Here is an 18,393-nt window from a genome sequence, read left to right as displayed (position 1 = left end):
ATTCAAAACTTTTAACTATCACATTACTACACTGTTTGCATTCACCAACAAAATTTTATTTTTATTTTCTCCTCCGTCTGGATGTTTTTGGCAAAACTAATTGGTAAATAAAAAAACAAAATTTTATTTATTTTTTTTTTTCAGCCATCTGACTATCTTTAAAAAAATAAGTTCACGAAGCAAGGTATAAAAAAGTCTCGCCTATTTCACTGATGATGTTTAAAAATGTCTTTTGATTAACTGCAACAATCAATAATGAGACAAAGTATTGCACATAATTTCTTTTTGTAGTACTTTACATATAGTATTTTTAATGACTATCGATGTTCAGCTATTCGTATTAACCTTCAATATTGTTTACTGCATTTTCTTTGCTTGAGAGTAAGTTTCTCTAATAAATATTTATTAACTAGCTTTTTTGATGGAATGTTTTTAATAATGGAAAATGAGCTCTTTATTGATATACTGTATGAATGAAAAGTACATAGCTTTCCTTTATTGATTATAGTATCAAATACTGTAGTTTTACTAAACTGGCAGTAGGTAACCATAGTGATGATAAATTTAATATTCATAGCTTTTTATTATGAAAATTATATGTGCAGTTCAACCATGCAGTTTGTGTGGTAACATGTCATTAGATTACCATTGTAAATTACCATTAAACCACCTCACTCAGATTATACTTGTATTTTGCATGGTTTTAAATTATCATTATTAATTTTGGTTTGCAGGGGTCCCATTCCAAATCTTTTCGAGACTTTGGAGTGTCCCGGAAATTAGGACGGCCTCCCGCAAGCAAAAATTAAGGATTAGTTTATTAATCAACAAAGATTATCATTTTAAATGATGATACTAAAAAGATTTTTTGGCTATCATATTTTTTCTCTGTACAGTATTCATAATCACATACTGTAGATCAATATTGCTATCGTTTGTTCCATGATGTCATACAGTATGCTAGTATACTATGGTAAGGATGTGGGGGTAGTGTGTGGACATAAATAATAAGGAACAGACAGGGAGAGGTCAGACGATTACTTGGAGTCTTACATCCCCTTGTACTATAATATGGAATTAAGAAGACAAGGCTGTTTAACATATGATTATTCATGTCAGTGAATGAGATGGTAATGCTGTTGTTTAAGTTCTACAAGTACTGTATACATGTTAACTGATCAATATGAAATAAATTGTTAAGATCAACCTGAAATAAATTAAATTCTAGTTTAGAGAATTAGAATCAAAAGGTTTTAAAAAAATATATAGTTTTTTAATTATAGAATCAGAGATGGAACCATTGTTTTCTCAACATGGAATAAATTAAATTCAATTATATTCTAGTAAGATAATTAGGATCAAAAAGATTTTAAAAATATATAATTTGTTAAAATTATAGAATCAGAGATGGAACCTTCTAGTAATGAGGGTGATTCATGGTGTAAAGGGGATCATTTGTCATTATATCTGGTTGTACTGTAGGTTCTCATAACGAGGCTTAGGGAGTAAAATGCTACTGTGACACTACTGTACCAAAAGGAACGTGAAACTGTAGTTTTGTGGTTAAGATGCTTGCCTTCCAATGCCTAAGGTACTAATTTCATCCTGTGTTGTTGAAATTGAGCTGTAGTTTATTGGGAGACTATAGTTTATAAAGCACAACAAAGTCTTATTTTTGAAAAAAAATTGAATAGTATATTACTTGCTACTGGATATTTGAAAAAACAAGAGCAACCGCTCACCAGGTCCGGGTGTTCCTCCATGCTTAAATACGGTATTTTGGAAGATCTATTAAGATAAAAATTTTAAAAATTAAATTAGAATGTTTATTTGTACAAAAAAAAAAATAAAAAATAAAAAATAAATTGAAATAAATAAATTGGGAAAAAAAATTGAATACCAAGACGCATTTCAAAATTTCGTGCACATCCGGTCAAAACTGGTGATGCTGGATGCTTTTAAAATTAGAAACCCCTGCTTTGTTTTGTAGATGTAGGGTGAACCCTGGGGACAAACTTAAAAAAGGGGTGATGAAAGTTTGTTGGAAATCACCTCTAGTTTATGTGTACAAAATTTCCTGCACATCAGTTCAAAACTGGCGACGCTGGATGTTTTTAAAGTTTGAAACCCTTGTTTTGTTTTGTAGATGTAGGGTGAACCCAGGGGACAAACTTAAAAAAAGGGCAATGAACATTTGTTGGAAATCACCTCTAGTTTATGTGTACAAAGTTTCATGCACGTCCGTTCAAATCTGGCGACGCTGGATGCTTTTAAAAGTTTTTATAATTTTGGTAACAAGAATAACAAGAACAAGAAGAACAGGCAGTGAGGCTCTGGGTCAGCGCTTCACACGGACCAAACGGTTCAGATGTTGGAGGTTTATTAATCTCAGCTTGCTTACACAAACTTTTGCAAATGACTAGGCTTTTATTTATTCTATCATTGTTGTAACTTGATAAAAAAAAAAAAAAATATGATACTATACATTACTAATATAGTATTTTGTATGATTGAATAATAAGCATTATTTCAGCAGTAGCTATGAACTTAATATTCTAAAATTTACTTGAACACCTGTGAAGTAGCTACAATTTACTGTATTCATCTGGCAGATGCACATAATTTGCTTTTCTCTAAACTAAAAACAGTGCAGTTTAGTAAAAGTATGCCATCATGGTTAATATATGTTTTTGCTAATGAGGAAACTTTGTGCTGCACTAATGCATGAAATAAACATTAAAAATAATAAAAAAAATGTGTGAGAAGAATAAGTAACGTCTTCCATCTTTGAGGTAGTGTTATATTGAATATTATTCAAAACTAGTGCGTAGGACGGAATCAGAAAGCTTTACAAGGCTTTTAAAATCTTTTAAACACAGGTGTAGTTTTCTTACAACCTGGTTGTCCATTCTTGTTTACAAGGCCAAATTTAATAACTTTTAAATCTTGTAACAATGGCAACTTCTGTTAGGTAAAATTGCTGGTTGATATGTTGTTTATATTTTAAAGCTGTTTGTATGTTTACCTTGAACGTATAGAAAGCATGCAAACAAACTTATTTTTTGTGCTATTGTTCATAATGTTAATAATAATAACAGTAAAGTTTTGCCCAGGCTCAGTGTTCTTATTTTTTCCCGATTTTCAGGCTTAATTATGTTATATTTACACACTTTTCAAACATAGAAAGTTATTGTTGTACAGCAAAAGCCTAAAAATCAAGAAAAGTTTTAAATACTTGCTAAAATACGTAGATTTTTAAAAATTTGAGCTCCATTTTTCGCTAACTCCATGTGATGCTTTTGTGTTGTATGAGTAGTTTTGCTGCAAACGTCATTGCTTGCCTCGCAAGTTACCGTATTTTTTATTTGTAATTGTTATATAAACACGGTAGATGCAGGGCAGGGGCTGTATGACATAGACAAATTATACTAGCTTGGATTTTTCCGATAAAACACAAGGGTAGATGCGATGGTGGTCGAAAGATCATCCGAGTATAGTTTATAATAATCAGTGATTTCGTGTTATTGTCAATTACGTAAATACATTTAAATAATGTGTGTAATAATTTAAGAATGCACCGCATTGGTCACTTTGTTAACATGGTGACGTACTGTATGTACTTGTGTTGTAATCTCGCAAGCAAGGCTAGACTAGCATTCTTGATTATCGCTGTGAAAACTTTGGGTGACAGACGATCGGGCCCAATTGGTATGGACAATCGGGCCCCAAGCCAATTTTGAATATACTTTAGTCTAGTAGTGATAGTCACTACTTAGAATAGTGTTGTCTTGATTGCCACACCCCCCACTCTTCCCCTTGTACATCTCTGGATCCGCCCCGGCATGACTCTAGTCAGCCTCTTGTATCGGACTCCATTGTCGAACATGTTGGACCCCATGTCTTGTCAGCAAGTTTTGGCTAATGATTTTTAACAATTTTTTGTCAAATTTTGGCTAAAGACAGCTTCAATTGGCTAAAAAAAAAATTGTTGACTTTAGCCAATTGGCTAAACAAAAAAATGTTAGAGTGAGCCCAGAATTGACATGTCGACAAGGACGCGAAGCCCCGCCCACAAAGTCACAAAAACCTTAGACAATGGCGGCTAGCAACTTACCGAGTTGGCGAACATTTTCTTTGCTATCAACCTTCTTTAAGAAAGAGAATTCAGGGTAGGCGGTATGCAAATGAATCATATATTCATAGTGTTAATCTATTTCATGGAACAGGCGCGGAAATTGTTGTAAAAGCCTCTTCCCAAAGGAAGAGGGAAAAGCCACATTCAGTCAACCTCATTGTCGGCAAAGGCCAAGACACTAATGTGGCAGCGCACTGGCTGCGCTCGTGTAAATGTGGGTATCTGTAACCAGGCATAGACATCCAGGCCTAAGCTCACGTATGTTTCGCGTTTAAACCAGCTGTCTAAGAAAATTAAAATGTCCGAAAAAAATTTTTTGATCACGTGACTAAATGACGCTCGCTGATTAGTCGGTTTATCTGTCAATCAAATTTTGTTGAGATGTTAATTACGTACAGTACAATACTGTACATTTGCCAAGAGAGGGAATTTTAATTCAATATTCTTTAGCGTATATTTACAACATTCTTTTGTTTTCTTAGTTTATTCACACTTTTTTAAAATACCAAAAATAAATTAAAATTTGTAACAATAATCAATCAATCAATCAATCAACCAATCAATCAACATTTATTTACTTCCTCTTTGAAGAATATAAATACAACATAATTTTCTCTAAAATGGAATATAAGGTAAATGCAAGAAATGAATTATGTAAATTGCATAAACAAGTGAAAGGAAGAACGCAAGACCTAAGAAGATAAGAAACAAATCTTGTGGAGGGACAGCTGAAAAGAGGGGGGAAAAAAGAGAGATTAAGGAATGAATAAAAATTATTTTTATTATATTGAAGTACCTATATAAAAATATGATATTATAAATGTGCAGTGGAGGCTACTAAACAGACAAGTTCAACATTGCAATACATAAGTAGTTGATGGTTTCAAAATGTTATTGCTTTCCACAGATCGACATGATCAAGTGTGAATTGTTGTTATCATCAAATTTTAAGAGACATCGTTGCTCATGCATGTCTCACAGTTTGCGCAGAAGCGTAGAACATCTGCAAGACGAGTAGAGCCGAATGTAGTAAAATCCTCATTACATAGACCACAGCTCAGCAAACGCTAATGGACCATCGTACTAGCACTGTGGATTTTCTGTGCGATGACTCATTTTCCATGAGTCTGTTTATAGGCATAATTAATGTCCATGTGCTTGATCACTATGATGTCCTTGTATCTGTAATAATTTTACTGAACCTAATCTCATGATGAGAGGTCAGAGGAGATTCCAATTTTATAGTTTCAATTCGCAAAATTTGGTACTCAAAAATAATATATATTTGTTTTTGTAGAATACAATTGTGGCTTCCGGTGCATGATGGGATGACTTGCGTCAGAGACATGGTTAAAAATTGTTTTAATGCTGCATTCATAGTGAAATCTATTTTATACCTTAATTCAAAGAAACAAGATATTGTCTTAAAATAGTCATTTTATTGATTAAAGGAAATGGCTCCCTTGGTATTTAACCCTAAGGCTTACCGACTACTGTTGAAAATATGTTTTTGTTAAATAGCTTGCAATTTTCATGCTGTATTTTATAATTAAACATAATGGTGTTTGTGACATAGCGATTTTTGAGTTTTTACGAACTTGTGCTTTACCTTGTCTCATTCTCTAAGCGTAAAAATTAATAGAAAACATATCGTTTAAATTGAGATTATTTTGAAACGAGGCCTTCCTGATTGCTGTACAGAGCTGTGCACTACAGTACTGTATGAAGATGGGGATTGTGGTGTTTTTGGAGTTTGCTCTGTATTTTCAGGTATTTTCACCAAAAAAAAGTTGATTTTACCCCAAAAATAAGTTGTTATGAACATTAAACTTATTTAATATTTTATTGAGATAACAAGTGAGCCTTAAACTACATGATACAATCATGATCAAGAAGGTTTTGATGGGGTTTGCAGGGTTTAGCAACCCGAATCTACAGTACTTAATACAGACGTTTGTTTTGCATCTGTATTTTGTAGCATTCCTAGGCCAAGCTTTTTTCCATTTTTTTACAAGGTATTGCAAAATATGCAATTAATACTATAAAAAAAAATCACATGATCAAATCATTGAATTGATTGATTGCAGGTACAGAGATTAATGGGATGATTCAAAATGATTTAACCAAATTATTTCTGTTGATTAATACTAATACCGTGTCTTCAAAGTTTCAACATTTTCCACTTAAAAATCAATTATAATCTGAAATTATCATGTTTAACAACATTTTGTTTGTTCAGTCTATGTTTCAATAACATGCAACTTAAAAATTAACCTGTATGGTAAGGCATCTAAAGGTGTGTGGGTGAATTGGCCTTGATTCAAGTACTAATTTATCTACAGAAATTAATGGCCAGAAAGTGTCTGAAATATTTGATTGCATGGATATTTTAATTAATCCACTCAATCAATTTACTGTGAAGATCAATTATAATGCCGCTAATGAACTTTGCTGTAAATACTATAGATTATCATTATTTTAGATCATGTCAGTCCTGATTTGTACTGTAGGTGTTCAGTAATACTTTATCAGAAAAAGTAGCATAGCTATGACTCAAAAGAGAAGTTGCTAAAATAATAATTTGTCAATGGTACTGTAGGCTGTACAAGGTGCTGGCGATGTTATTAATATTATACCTTGTCAGTAAGGGGTTATTTTGCCACTAAATTTTTAAAATTTCAATGCAAAATCAATGTTACGTGCTATATGTAACATTGATTTATGTGTTTGATTATTAGTATACTTATCTATTATAAAAATTCTGGATCCACCCCTGCTTAACTTATGGCAAACTAGCGCAACTTTCTCCAATGCAGATAAGTAGTAGTTATAGTGGGCGGGACCACCTAGCTTTGAAGTTTTCCACCCAATCTATAGCTAATTTCAATACCTTCCATTCGCCCTTATTAGTTGACTTATTCCGTCTTTAAAATTTACTCAAATATTTGGAGTTTACCAGTATTATCACGCACCCACCCTCAAAATCTATCACCCGCCTTTAGTTTTCTTCAGCTACAACCCTGCTAATGGGAAGTAGGCCTACTGTACCTACTGTAGTCGTGCTGCATTTAGCGCAGACTACATTCTGTGCTACAACGAACATGCTACAATGGATGTATTTATATACTCATGGATTGACAGGGATAAACTGAAGGTTGAGAAGACGAACTTACTAAACGGCAACTACTTGCCCTCTTATCAGAGCCTTATTGTGCAATACATAATAAGCGTGTCATCATTGCCTATGAGAACCTCAATGTAGAGCCTACCATAAACCTATGAGAACCTAATATATTCAATATTGATTATTTTGTCATGTCAACAAACTTGAGTTAATTGGCAAACCCAGTTGAGTACAGTAGATTGGATAAACTGATACTGATTTTACAATTATTATTTTGATCAATGCAGCTTCAAGTACTAACTGTACATCAGTAGTGTATCTTGCAATATTTAACCTGGAAGTAGGAGGGGAGGGGAGTTGTTAATCAGAGGGTACGAAGGTTAAAGCCAGGCTTCACAGGAAAAAACAAAGACACAAAAAGGATGTTTGATGAAAAACTTGGGAACGGTATGAGATACTTATGTGATTTTTGAATTTAAAAACTGGAGGCGGGGGAAGGTGGAATGACATGCACCTCCAACTCTGTTTCTCTTCATATGCTGTACACACATGTACTAAATCAAAATGCTATGATTAATTTTATTAAAATAGTTTTAGTTTAAATGGATTTTATTTTAGTTTGATTTGTTACTATCCATGTTATTATTTTGCTTGAAAATTCTATCAGGGAAGTTGCTTATATTGGCTTTTGCCCGCTCAGTAACCCCTACTAGCTTCTTTGTTCTTTGATTTATATTGAATTTACAAGTGAAATATATTGGATTTAATTTGATTTGAATGGACCAATTTGTTGTCTGCTTCTGTGTAACTATAAATGCATATTACCTGTTTGATATTCATGAATTTTTAAAATTAAAATTCATATGAGCATATTAAGGAGGTACTTCTAGTCTTTATTCATTCCTATACCACAACAAATCTACAATATTCTTCTGTATTAATTGCTCTTTAATCATTAGAGTGTTACAATATTGATATAAATTGTGTTTCTGCTTCTTTGTTGAAGCCAGTCTGTTTTGAAGGTTAACCGGGTATTTAATAACTGTATTTATCTAACCTTAAAATGGTTATTGCTGTATAGTAGAAGAAATAGATGACAATGATGAAATTAGTTTTGGGTAATTCTAGAGTTAATGATGATGGACAAGATATTAAATGAATGATTTCAATGTCAATTGTAATTTTAATGTTAATTAAATGTCAATGATTTGAACCATTGATCATAAATACTGTAATACAAGGAACCATGGAGGTATATTTTATACCTCAATGAAAGAACCAACCAGAGAGTTTAACTGTAATTATTGCTTTCACAGGTTGACTGAGGTGGAAGCAGCTAGAACAAGGCATTTTAAAGATGGCAGGACCAGCTGACAATTATAATTAAACCTGCCATGATTGAATTTGTGCATATTTATATCTTGGAGTTACTGGTAATGATAATAAAGACAGTATTGATAGTACAGTACAATAGTACTGTAATTGCTATACACAGACTACTATACGTTGTAATAATAGATGCGTACATGTACTTGTAACATGTGTTTGGTTTTGAAAATGAATTGATTATTTCAAGCCATGGTGTAAGGTGGTATCCGCGAGTTAGGATGTTTAGCAGGTGGCCATCGCTTATGTTTATTACATTGAGTGGTTCTTCAATAATTGACCAGACATGCATACCACTTGTCTTCATTCATGGTATCAGCCTAGCATTTGCTCACTGTAGTCTACACATTACTGTAGATAGGTGTTAACTTTATAAATTTATAAACTTTTGATTATGAATCAAAAGTTTCCATAGCTTAAAGGGAAGTTCTGGAATAAATGATTCAGTAACGTCTTACTCGCAGTAATTATCTGAACAATCTAAAGAAAAACGAATGTTGCAATGGAGAAATACAGAAAGGAATTGTTATATCTACTGTATATTAGTTGAATGTAAAATCCTTTTTCCGTAGTTGGAATTCATTGTTATAAGTTTTTTTTTGTGCCTGTCGTGTCAATACTTAAAGCCCCATTCCAGGCAAAATTTCAGTTTTTAAGAAAAATCTAATTTTTGTATAATGTTATAAAGATTTATAAATATAATACGGAACTGCTAGTTTAACTGAATTTAGACATTCCTAAGAATGAAAAAAATGTAAAATAAGACTGAATTTGACTTTCTTGTGTTCCACACAAAAAATAAATGCGGATGAATTTTTCATGTTTGATTTTGCGATAGGTCGTGAGAAGAAATTATCGTAGGCGCCGAAAACATTAGCCTATCCAACGCTGCTAGGCTAGGTCTAGCCTTACCTCGATTTAGGTTCTGTTATCACACATAAAAACGGCCGACATAGATATTTCCGTTGCTAGTATTGACACTTGTGAAATATAATATTTCATAGGAATTATTTCAAATTTGTTAAAAAACTGATTCTGACTGAAATTTTGACACTTAAACAAACATATCTCAGCCTAACCGAACGACCGCATTGTGCGAGATGCGAAGTACAAAAACTAATCTCATTATAGAGGGCGCACTTTATTGACTGTATAAAGTATATATAAAAGCGATCGAGTATTCCAGTGGATGCGATCTACAACCTCTGAATTTGCCTAGTAACGATGAATTCGTCGAGAAAATGGTAATATTTTATGAGAAATAGTCTGTATTTCTCATTTTTTTATTCTTTTGCGTAAAACTAAAATTCATGCCAATATTGTTCCATGATTTATAATAATTGGAGTAATGCAAATACATATTTTCTAAAAAAAGTCAGTTTTTAGTGAAATTTTGCCGGGAATGGGGCTTTAACAAAAATTTCTTGAATTAACTACCTACTGTACCATGGCTTTGGTTAAACTACCATAAAAGTGGCTCTAACTCTTACTTATTATAAAAAAAAGTGATTGTTTTTGTTTGTATCCAACCAACTTGTTTCTCTGTCATCATAATTGTCATCACCCCTACTGTTGCTGCCACTGCCATCAGCATCATTTTCATCGTCATAGCTGTCACGTTCATTGTTATTTATGATAAATCATTATTGTTTTCATTTTTAATTTTCAGTCATTAGTAACTTTTACATTTGAGCAGTGCATCTTCAACAATTTAACAATTTTATTGTAAGTTCTTTGTGTCTGCAATGTGCTGTATATTACTGTACTGTATTTTCGCCAGGACAGCATACAGTATACTCCGGATAGAAAGGTTATAAAATATAGTTTTAATAACATACAATAATGATAAAAGAAGAAGTCTTAATAAAAAGTACTGTAGCTGTTATCTTTCTTTATGTTTAAATGCATTAAAACATGGCATTCAAAATGATTGTAGAAAGTAATCACAAACATGATGTTTGATCCAATTTATTTTGTTATAAATTCAATTTGATTAAAACAACTTTGCTTTAGAAAAAGCAACCAATTTAAACAAATTCCACTCAACAAAAATGATTCGCGCTAAAGCAAGTAAATGGATTTGGACACATTTTCCAACTGAATGGACTAGTGGCGTCAGGCACATGTACGCGGTGCTGGGCTTGTATCGGCTATCCTGGAATTGTGTTTTAATTCATGTAGATTAGTAATTCTCTATGGGCATGTTGCCATTGAGTGGAGAATCCAGCTTAACTTCATTACAGGGAGTTTTATAGCAGCAATGACCTTAAATGTTATTATACAAACAAGCCAAAATCATCAGTATACTTGTAGTTAATGGTTCTTGCTCAACAATGAGGGTCACACATTGGTGGGAAGGGGAAAGGGGATGTGTTTTTGATTTTGTCAGTTTTTGTCATTCAATCTATAGAACCATATTTCCAATGATTGTTTCTGCTCCTGTAATCATTTGTATCTTGTTTTACATATAAAAAACTTCTGTAAACAATTTAAATAATTTTGCGATAATTGCCGCTCATATTTATACCTTAAAAGACTTTATAACTGACAGGAATAAATATTTTAAATAAAAGAACAAAAAAAACCTACTTTAAACTACATTGTTATGACATCATTTTTTATAATTTTGAATTTTTTATATTCTCTCTTTGTAGAATACTGTACAGTATGTATTTCAATTTGATATTTGTATTAAGTCTTCATTTCTTGCATTTTCTTGCAAAAATGGCCTTGTGAAAAACACCATTATGGTGATACAAGTTTTTTTCCATTTTAATATAAAATTATTAATATTATTATTTTATTATTGTTATTATTATTATTATTATTATTATTGTTATTATTATTATTATTATTATTGTTATTTTATTATTATTATTATTATTATTATTATTTATTATTACATTCATTTTCTGATCTAAGAATGCTATAAGACTGTTAAAGTTACTGACCTTGCTAATTTTCTTGAGAAGTAGGATTTATTAATACTGTATGCCTCATTGATCAGATCATTGCAGCTTCACTAAGTGCCAACATGAGGCGACTGGTCAATGTGGTCAGTGACTTTCACAGTATTATCCTACGAATAGCTTGACCAGCTTCATGACACCGTCACTGCTATCTAATATTAATCTTCATGCATCAATTGTATCTCTGTTCAATGTTTAATATTTTTTTTATATGAAATTTTACAGATTTTTATTTTTCAGTGTTAACATACCAAATGCTTCATAGGAAAACTGAAGCCTTGTTTCCTTAAAATCGCTACACTGTCACTACAGTGTTTTCAGTACCATCGTAATGCCTAGAATTCCCAGACGCAATCTGGAAGGCTCTCCAATTCGACCGAACAATCAGCATCAGTGAAAGCTGTTCACGATACTGTGTAGCGATTGTATGGAAACTATGCTTTATTGTTGAAGTTATTGGTTCAAATCTGTCACTTTAAACAAATATATTTATTCCAAAGTAATTATTCTAATTATTTCAAGGTGTATTTACGGTATTACTTTCTTTTGGTGTATATAGTAAAACGTCCATTTTATGTACCTCTTCGTACCAAGGGGTGTTCGTAAATTGAAAAATTTGTAAACTAGATCGGGTGTCAGTTTCCAATACCTACACCTACTATCACCTGCCATTGAGCACCGATAGACAAGGCCTAGCACGAACCGACAGTGCAGGAATGTGGTCTATCGTACATAGAGCCTTGCTGAATTTACCTTCGATAAAAATCATTATTTTAATTGCTGGCATTATTCCACTTAAAACTCTTATTCAAACATCTGTATGTTTTATGGACCTTTCTATCGTGTTCTTTCTAGTTGTTAGATCGCCGCATTGTATTGTTTACATGCATTACGCGATCATATCTAGCATTTACGATGTAAATAAGTTGGTGACGATGTCAGTAAGTAATTGGCAAAGACCATTCGTAAAATCGACTATTCGTAAAATGGACGTTTTACTGTACAGTATTACTACTGATTAATACTAGATTTCAAGTCAATTGCCTATAATATGTAGGCCATGGGTGTGAATTTTCCTTCATTTGCTGGCAGATCTCTATACTCTCCTCCTAAGCTCTTTGGCCAAAGCTCACTTACGACTTTTGTGTGTTTACCATATCTATATATTCACTCAACAATGTATATTTCTGTTTTTTTACCTCTTGCAGGTCTTGTGAAACTTGGGGTACACTGCTCAACAGGGAAAAAGGTAGCTGTTAAAATTGTCAACCGAGAAAAACTCAGTGAATCTGTTTTAATGAAGGTAATTTTGGTGTCACATAAACTAAACTGTACAACTTATTATTTTTTTATTTTTAATGATTAATCATATGATTTACATTGACCAGGTACATGGTATAGTTTGACCAAAATTTATTTAATGTGAATTCTAAAAAAGTAAGTGAGTCTGGATGTTTGCAGTGGGCTGATGCTCTTAAAAACTGCCTAGTTATTCTTACTGTTGGATGTGAATAAAGTAAATACAAAAACATTTATAATTGTATTATTTGATATTACCACTGAATAACCACTGAAGTAATGTTACATTATGGTATTCAGTCTCCTACTCTCCATGATTTATGTATATTTGTCATATGTTAAATAAATTGCATGTATTTTAATTTTATGTTGGATCATGGCAAAGATTAAAATTAATCCAATAATTGCATGTGATCTTTCTCATGCCATACTGAACCTCTTTTTTACTCAAGTCTAAAATAATTAATTTTTATAATATGTAGCAAGTCTTTTTGACCACCAAAGATTTTAGTTTTTTATTTATTTTGTGGTGTATTATGATTTAATGCTAAATATCTTTATTAAAATGTAGGAAAATCTTAAAAACATTAAAAAGCTCATTTTAAAGGATCAAATAAATTAATGTTTCACTGATGGGAAAAGGTTTTCGCTGATTTACAGACCTTTTACGACAGAAATCCTCAAATTGATTACCAGCTAATTTTAGGGTGTACATACAATTGTAGCATCCATTAAATGGTGAAGAAAATTTTATTCTCACTAATTAAAAAAAAAATTAAAAAAAAATTAAAGCTAGCTACTTGTTAATACCAGGGAGGAGTGTGTACACTTTTGAACTGGACATCAAAGATAACCCACTGTACTGCAATTTAGTTGAATACACAACTGATAAACTCTGATATGAATTGGTGTACTGTAATTATGGTAAGTGAATTGGTTCACACGTGCTTATGTGTTGTTTACGTATTACCGCTTGCCACGGCAGCGAGAAATTTCAACAACGCTGTAACGGATTACGCGAGTCCATGCATAAGATTAAAGTTAAATAAATTTAGCATATCTTGTGTCTTCACCATTGCTTGGGCTTGGAAAACATTTGTACTATTTGCAAGATAAAATATTTTTAACACTATGAAAAATGTTACTTCAAAATGAGTAAGTTAATTTAAAGATTAATTATGATTTCAGAGGACAATATATTTTCAATATCACATGAAAGGGAAAACCAAAAATATACTGAGAGTAAGCATACCTTAATTAAACTAAACTGAAACCAAATATTTGATAATAATTTCGTTGGTACATTTGCATTTGTTTTGTTTTTTCTTCTCTGTTGTTGTTAAGTGCCTCGAGGTTGTATCAACGTGAGGAACTATATAAATCTAGAATCATTATTATTATTGATATTATACCTCAGTCGGTTATTTTCTTTGTTTATAAACTAGAATATGTAATTCAAAGCCCCTTTCTTAAATTGATGTACAGTAAAACTTAATTACATGCTTTGGATAATTCATTTTAATTAAATTAATGAGCACGTATGAACATACAGTTTTTAGCATCTTGTTTTTCCCTACAGAAGATTTTCAGTTGAGGTGAGTTGTTGATTGACATCTAATAATGAATTTCCTTTCAATTTCATAATTCTTTTCATGACAACTAAAATGAATGAACTCTGAAATATTGTGGCTAGAGACATAGAGTGTGCGTAAAGCAATGGCAAATCACAATCCAGGCTTTATAAACATGTTACCTGGATGTAGCAGCAAGGCCTGAGGACAATACTCTTGATGATTTCATTAGATGATCATATTGACAATCAAAACCTGGCAAAAACCTGTCTAATTATCTTTTCCAAGAAACAAGTATGTCTGAATCCAGTGAAAGTAAAAGTGATCTTTTTTTTAAAATATTCATCTATTTATAAAATAGACAAATTAAAGATAAAGAGATAAATTTATTTAGTAAGTAGATATAAACACAGTTTCACATTCACATACAGTATGGATTCCAGATGCTTTTTGTAGACTGTCCCCTTTCAATGAGAAGCCCAGGCCTATGTGGATTTCCCGTCACATTAGAACATTAGCTACTGTATTGAATATGATAATACAGTCAAAACATATAGTTTATTCAATATTCATATTCTACAAAATTTAAAGATTGTTAATGACACTGAGATCCGGACTGTTTGGAGAGGATGACATCTACAGTAGAACAGCTACTATAGTTGTAGTCATCAGCAGTTAAAACTATTTTTATTTCAGCTTGGATCAAGGCCGTAAAAGCATGAGCGATCTAGCCATCAGGAATCGTGGCACCATGCTTCACAATTATTATAATTTCAAAAATCTACATTTCCACCATCTTTGTATCTCTCTGTGCAGTCAAGTTCCTATTATAAGGATACAATTTGAAATTCAGCAGTTTAGGAAATTTAAATCAAATGTGGAATACAGCATTTCAAAGTGTTAAATAAATCAGAGCCAAAGGAATATGAATAATGCTAATTTGAAATTAATATTGAATAATAAGTATATGTCATTTTTCACAAGTAATACAAATGAATGTATATCATTAGAGAATACAACCAAGAATGGGCAAAGACAGGCGTATGAAACTATAGTAGAAATTCTTATTTTTTTATCCTGGCAAATCAATATTATTGATGTAGCATTTTGTAAATTTGTAATGTGAATATTATTAGTGAGTCTCATGAATACACCCACTTACTGTACTGCAAGCTGTAATAGAATCTGCACAATTAATGATTTAAATTCAAAAGAATAATTTATATTATAAAGTAACTATAATATTGCACCAACCATGCTGTATAGTTACAATAGGAGCATTCTAAAGTGGAGCTGTATCTTGTAGTTAAATGCTTGTTTTCCAATCCCAGGGTCTTCCATTCAAACCTCATGACTAAAATATCCACTCTGTACCTAGGGGTAAGCCCCACCCGCTTTGGCATTTTTTATATTTAAGGGCGTATATTTGATGTTTTTGTTATAGGTTTTGCTCTATAAAACTTGGTCCCACTTGGCTAATGTGGGGAAAACACATTGCTGGTGAATATCCGTTTAGGTCTGAGCCACTGACTAGCCAGTAATAACTCTTTACTTATACACCCCTACTCAGTTGAGATTACAGCAATACATTTTTGCCAAGGACATGCATTGTGATAAGAATCAGAAATTCAAAGTCGTGACTAAATTTCTAACTACCTTTGCCAGATCTAAGACTGATTACGTTGCATCTGGATTTACAGGTAATCCCTGGCCAGCAATAAAAGATTTATTCCATCAGGTATTGAAACTCGTAGGCCTACTCGGTATGCTTTGAGCCCTATAAGACACACTGATTATGTTACTATAGTACCAAAAATTAATCTTATACGCTGGTGATAAATGTTTCATCTCATGCGCATTAAATCTGAAGCACAATGGCCATGATTGGCTTTGTTCAGTTGACACATAGCATAGTTTTAGCGCCACAAACTGTGCCGATAATAATAAAAAAATACTTTTTAGTTCATCATCTTATCTTTGGTAGTCAAGAATGTCTATTTATAAAAGTATTAGAAATATATAATATTATAATCATAATTTAAAATATGATGACATCTTAGCAATATCTCAGCTATTGTGTAATTGAATCCACTATTCATTTATTTTTTGTATTCCTGTACTGTAGACATATATTATTGATGAACTATATTAAAATAATATTAAAATTTAATCATGGTCACTTATAATTAACATAAAAAATAAGGAAGATTTGTCAATCTAAGATCAATTGATTGATTTTTATAATTAATATTAATTTTTTTTATATAATTTCAGGTAGTATTTATTATTGTTATTCCTAATAATTAGTTTTGACTGTCACTCACTCTACATTAGTTTCATTGAATCAAAGCTGCATATAATTAACATAAGTTATAGTAAGACCTACATTATTAGTAAGTGTAAAAATATCTCTTGTTAATGATGTTCACTTAGGTTGGTTATTGATTTCTCTAGTGATTCATGTTTTTGTGGGGATTGTTTCCAGAAGCATCTACCAGTCGTCCATCTAAATGCATCTTCTCAATCAGTGAGGAGTAAGATAAGAGAAATATGGTCATTCGCCATTTTGGGATAATGTTATACAGTACGGTCAATGGTTCAGCTCTTATCATATCCTCAGGGTGTTTGAGATACGGTACTGTAATTTTATTTAGGAGTAAAAAAACAGTGGATCTATGTCTCGGTGCATCATAATGCAGAACTTCATTTCTTCAGTGAGTTAATTACCATAGTTATTTGAATAAACACCCCAGGGCGTTTATTGTTGAGAAGGGTTTTGAGGGGAGTTTATTCGAGGGAGGCATTTTTTTTTTTGGTGCAAAATGGATACTTATTTAATTTATTTATTTATACCAAACCAACACTGAATATTCGCCACAAGCAGGCTGGCATACTCAAATATACATCCCTAATTTGACTGTTAATGTTAACTGTTGCATTTTTTTTTTTTTGGTGCAAAATGGATACTTATTTTATTTATTTATTTATACCAAACCAACACTGAATATATAATGCATAAGTCAGACTTTTTCCTATCCCTTGTTTTTGCAAATTTATTTGATTAAAGATCGTCAGAGGAGTGTGGGAAAAAATAAAAATAAAATTTTGTTTTCTTAAGCAAATGGTTTTTTTTTTTTTGCCAAATAACATCCATGTGGAGGACATTTTTTGTTGAATATTAACAGTGTAGTATGAGGTGGTTAAGTGCTTAAAATTTATATAATTAGAAAAAAATATATATTTTATTGGAGATTTCAAGGCAGTGACGGGCGTCATAAAAATTAAAAAAAATTTTTAATTTTTTCTGAAATTCCTATTTTTTTTAGGTGGTGGGCGCACTAATTGGCCAAAAAATGAAATTATATTTTTATTCAAAATCATTGTTCGCCAAACGAAGTATAAAAAAGTCATTGTCTACTATTTTTTTAAAATATAAGTGTCCCTCTTAAAATTTGCAATTGTTAATGTTAAGTTATTAAACCATTCACATGGCTATCCCTTTTACACATGTTACTAAATTGAGAAGGTACTATTAGAACTTGCTTTTAATACTATACTATGTAATTGCTTTTCCAAAATACACTCATTTTCATGAAATTAGTATGTGTTTGTCCATCTTGCAAGTTGCAGACACTTTATTAGAAGAAATATTACCAGTTGTTGCATTTAAATTGCTGAGATTCTACATCCTTTGTGTTCTTATCCTACTTATACCGTATAGACATTAACTATGTTGACCTACTTTGCACAAAATGAATTTAAAGCTAATATCATTTTCTATTCAAATAAACATTAGAAGCTGAAATGCCGCAGGAGAATAGTCACACATTTTATGCCACATTTTATGTTGATGTACAGTGAATTGAAATGGTTTGTAGAGCTTTTAATTTCATTATTTTCACGTCATTG

At 31.8% G+C, this 18,393-nt stretch overlaps 1 protein-coding gene across 1 annotated transcript in view; it reads left to right on the top strand.

Moving 5' to 3' along the window:
• Nucleotides 1-18,393, top strand: part of LOC117100125 (serine/threonine-protein kinase BRSK2-like) — a 40,851-nt gene that overhangs the window by 2,592 nt on the left and 19,866 nt on the right. The window contains exon 2 of the mRNA XM_033239708.1: nt 12,823-12,917. Within this exon, the coding sequence (XP_033095599.1) occupies nt 12,823-12,917 (95 nt within the window). The remainder of the gene's footprint in view (nt 1-12,822; nt 12,918-18,393) is intronic.

The sequence above is a fragment of the Anneissia japonica genome, unplaced genomic scaffold (assembly GCF_011630105.1).
Source record: "Anneissia japonica isolate Jap-2015-1 unplaced genomic scaffold, ASM1163010v1 scaffold241_len727266_cov204, whole genome shotgun sequence".
In the NCBI taxonomy this organism is placed as follows: Eukaryota; Metazoa; Echinodermata; class Crinoidea; order Comatulida; family Comatulidae; genus Anneissia; species Anneissia japonica.
The sequence above is the reverse complement of the archived record's forward strand: the minus strand, read 5'-3'. Positions and strand labels throughout refer to the sequence as shown.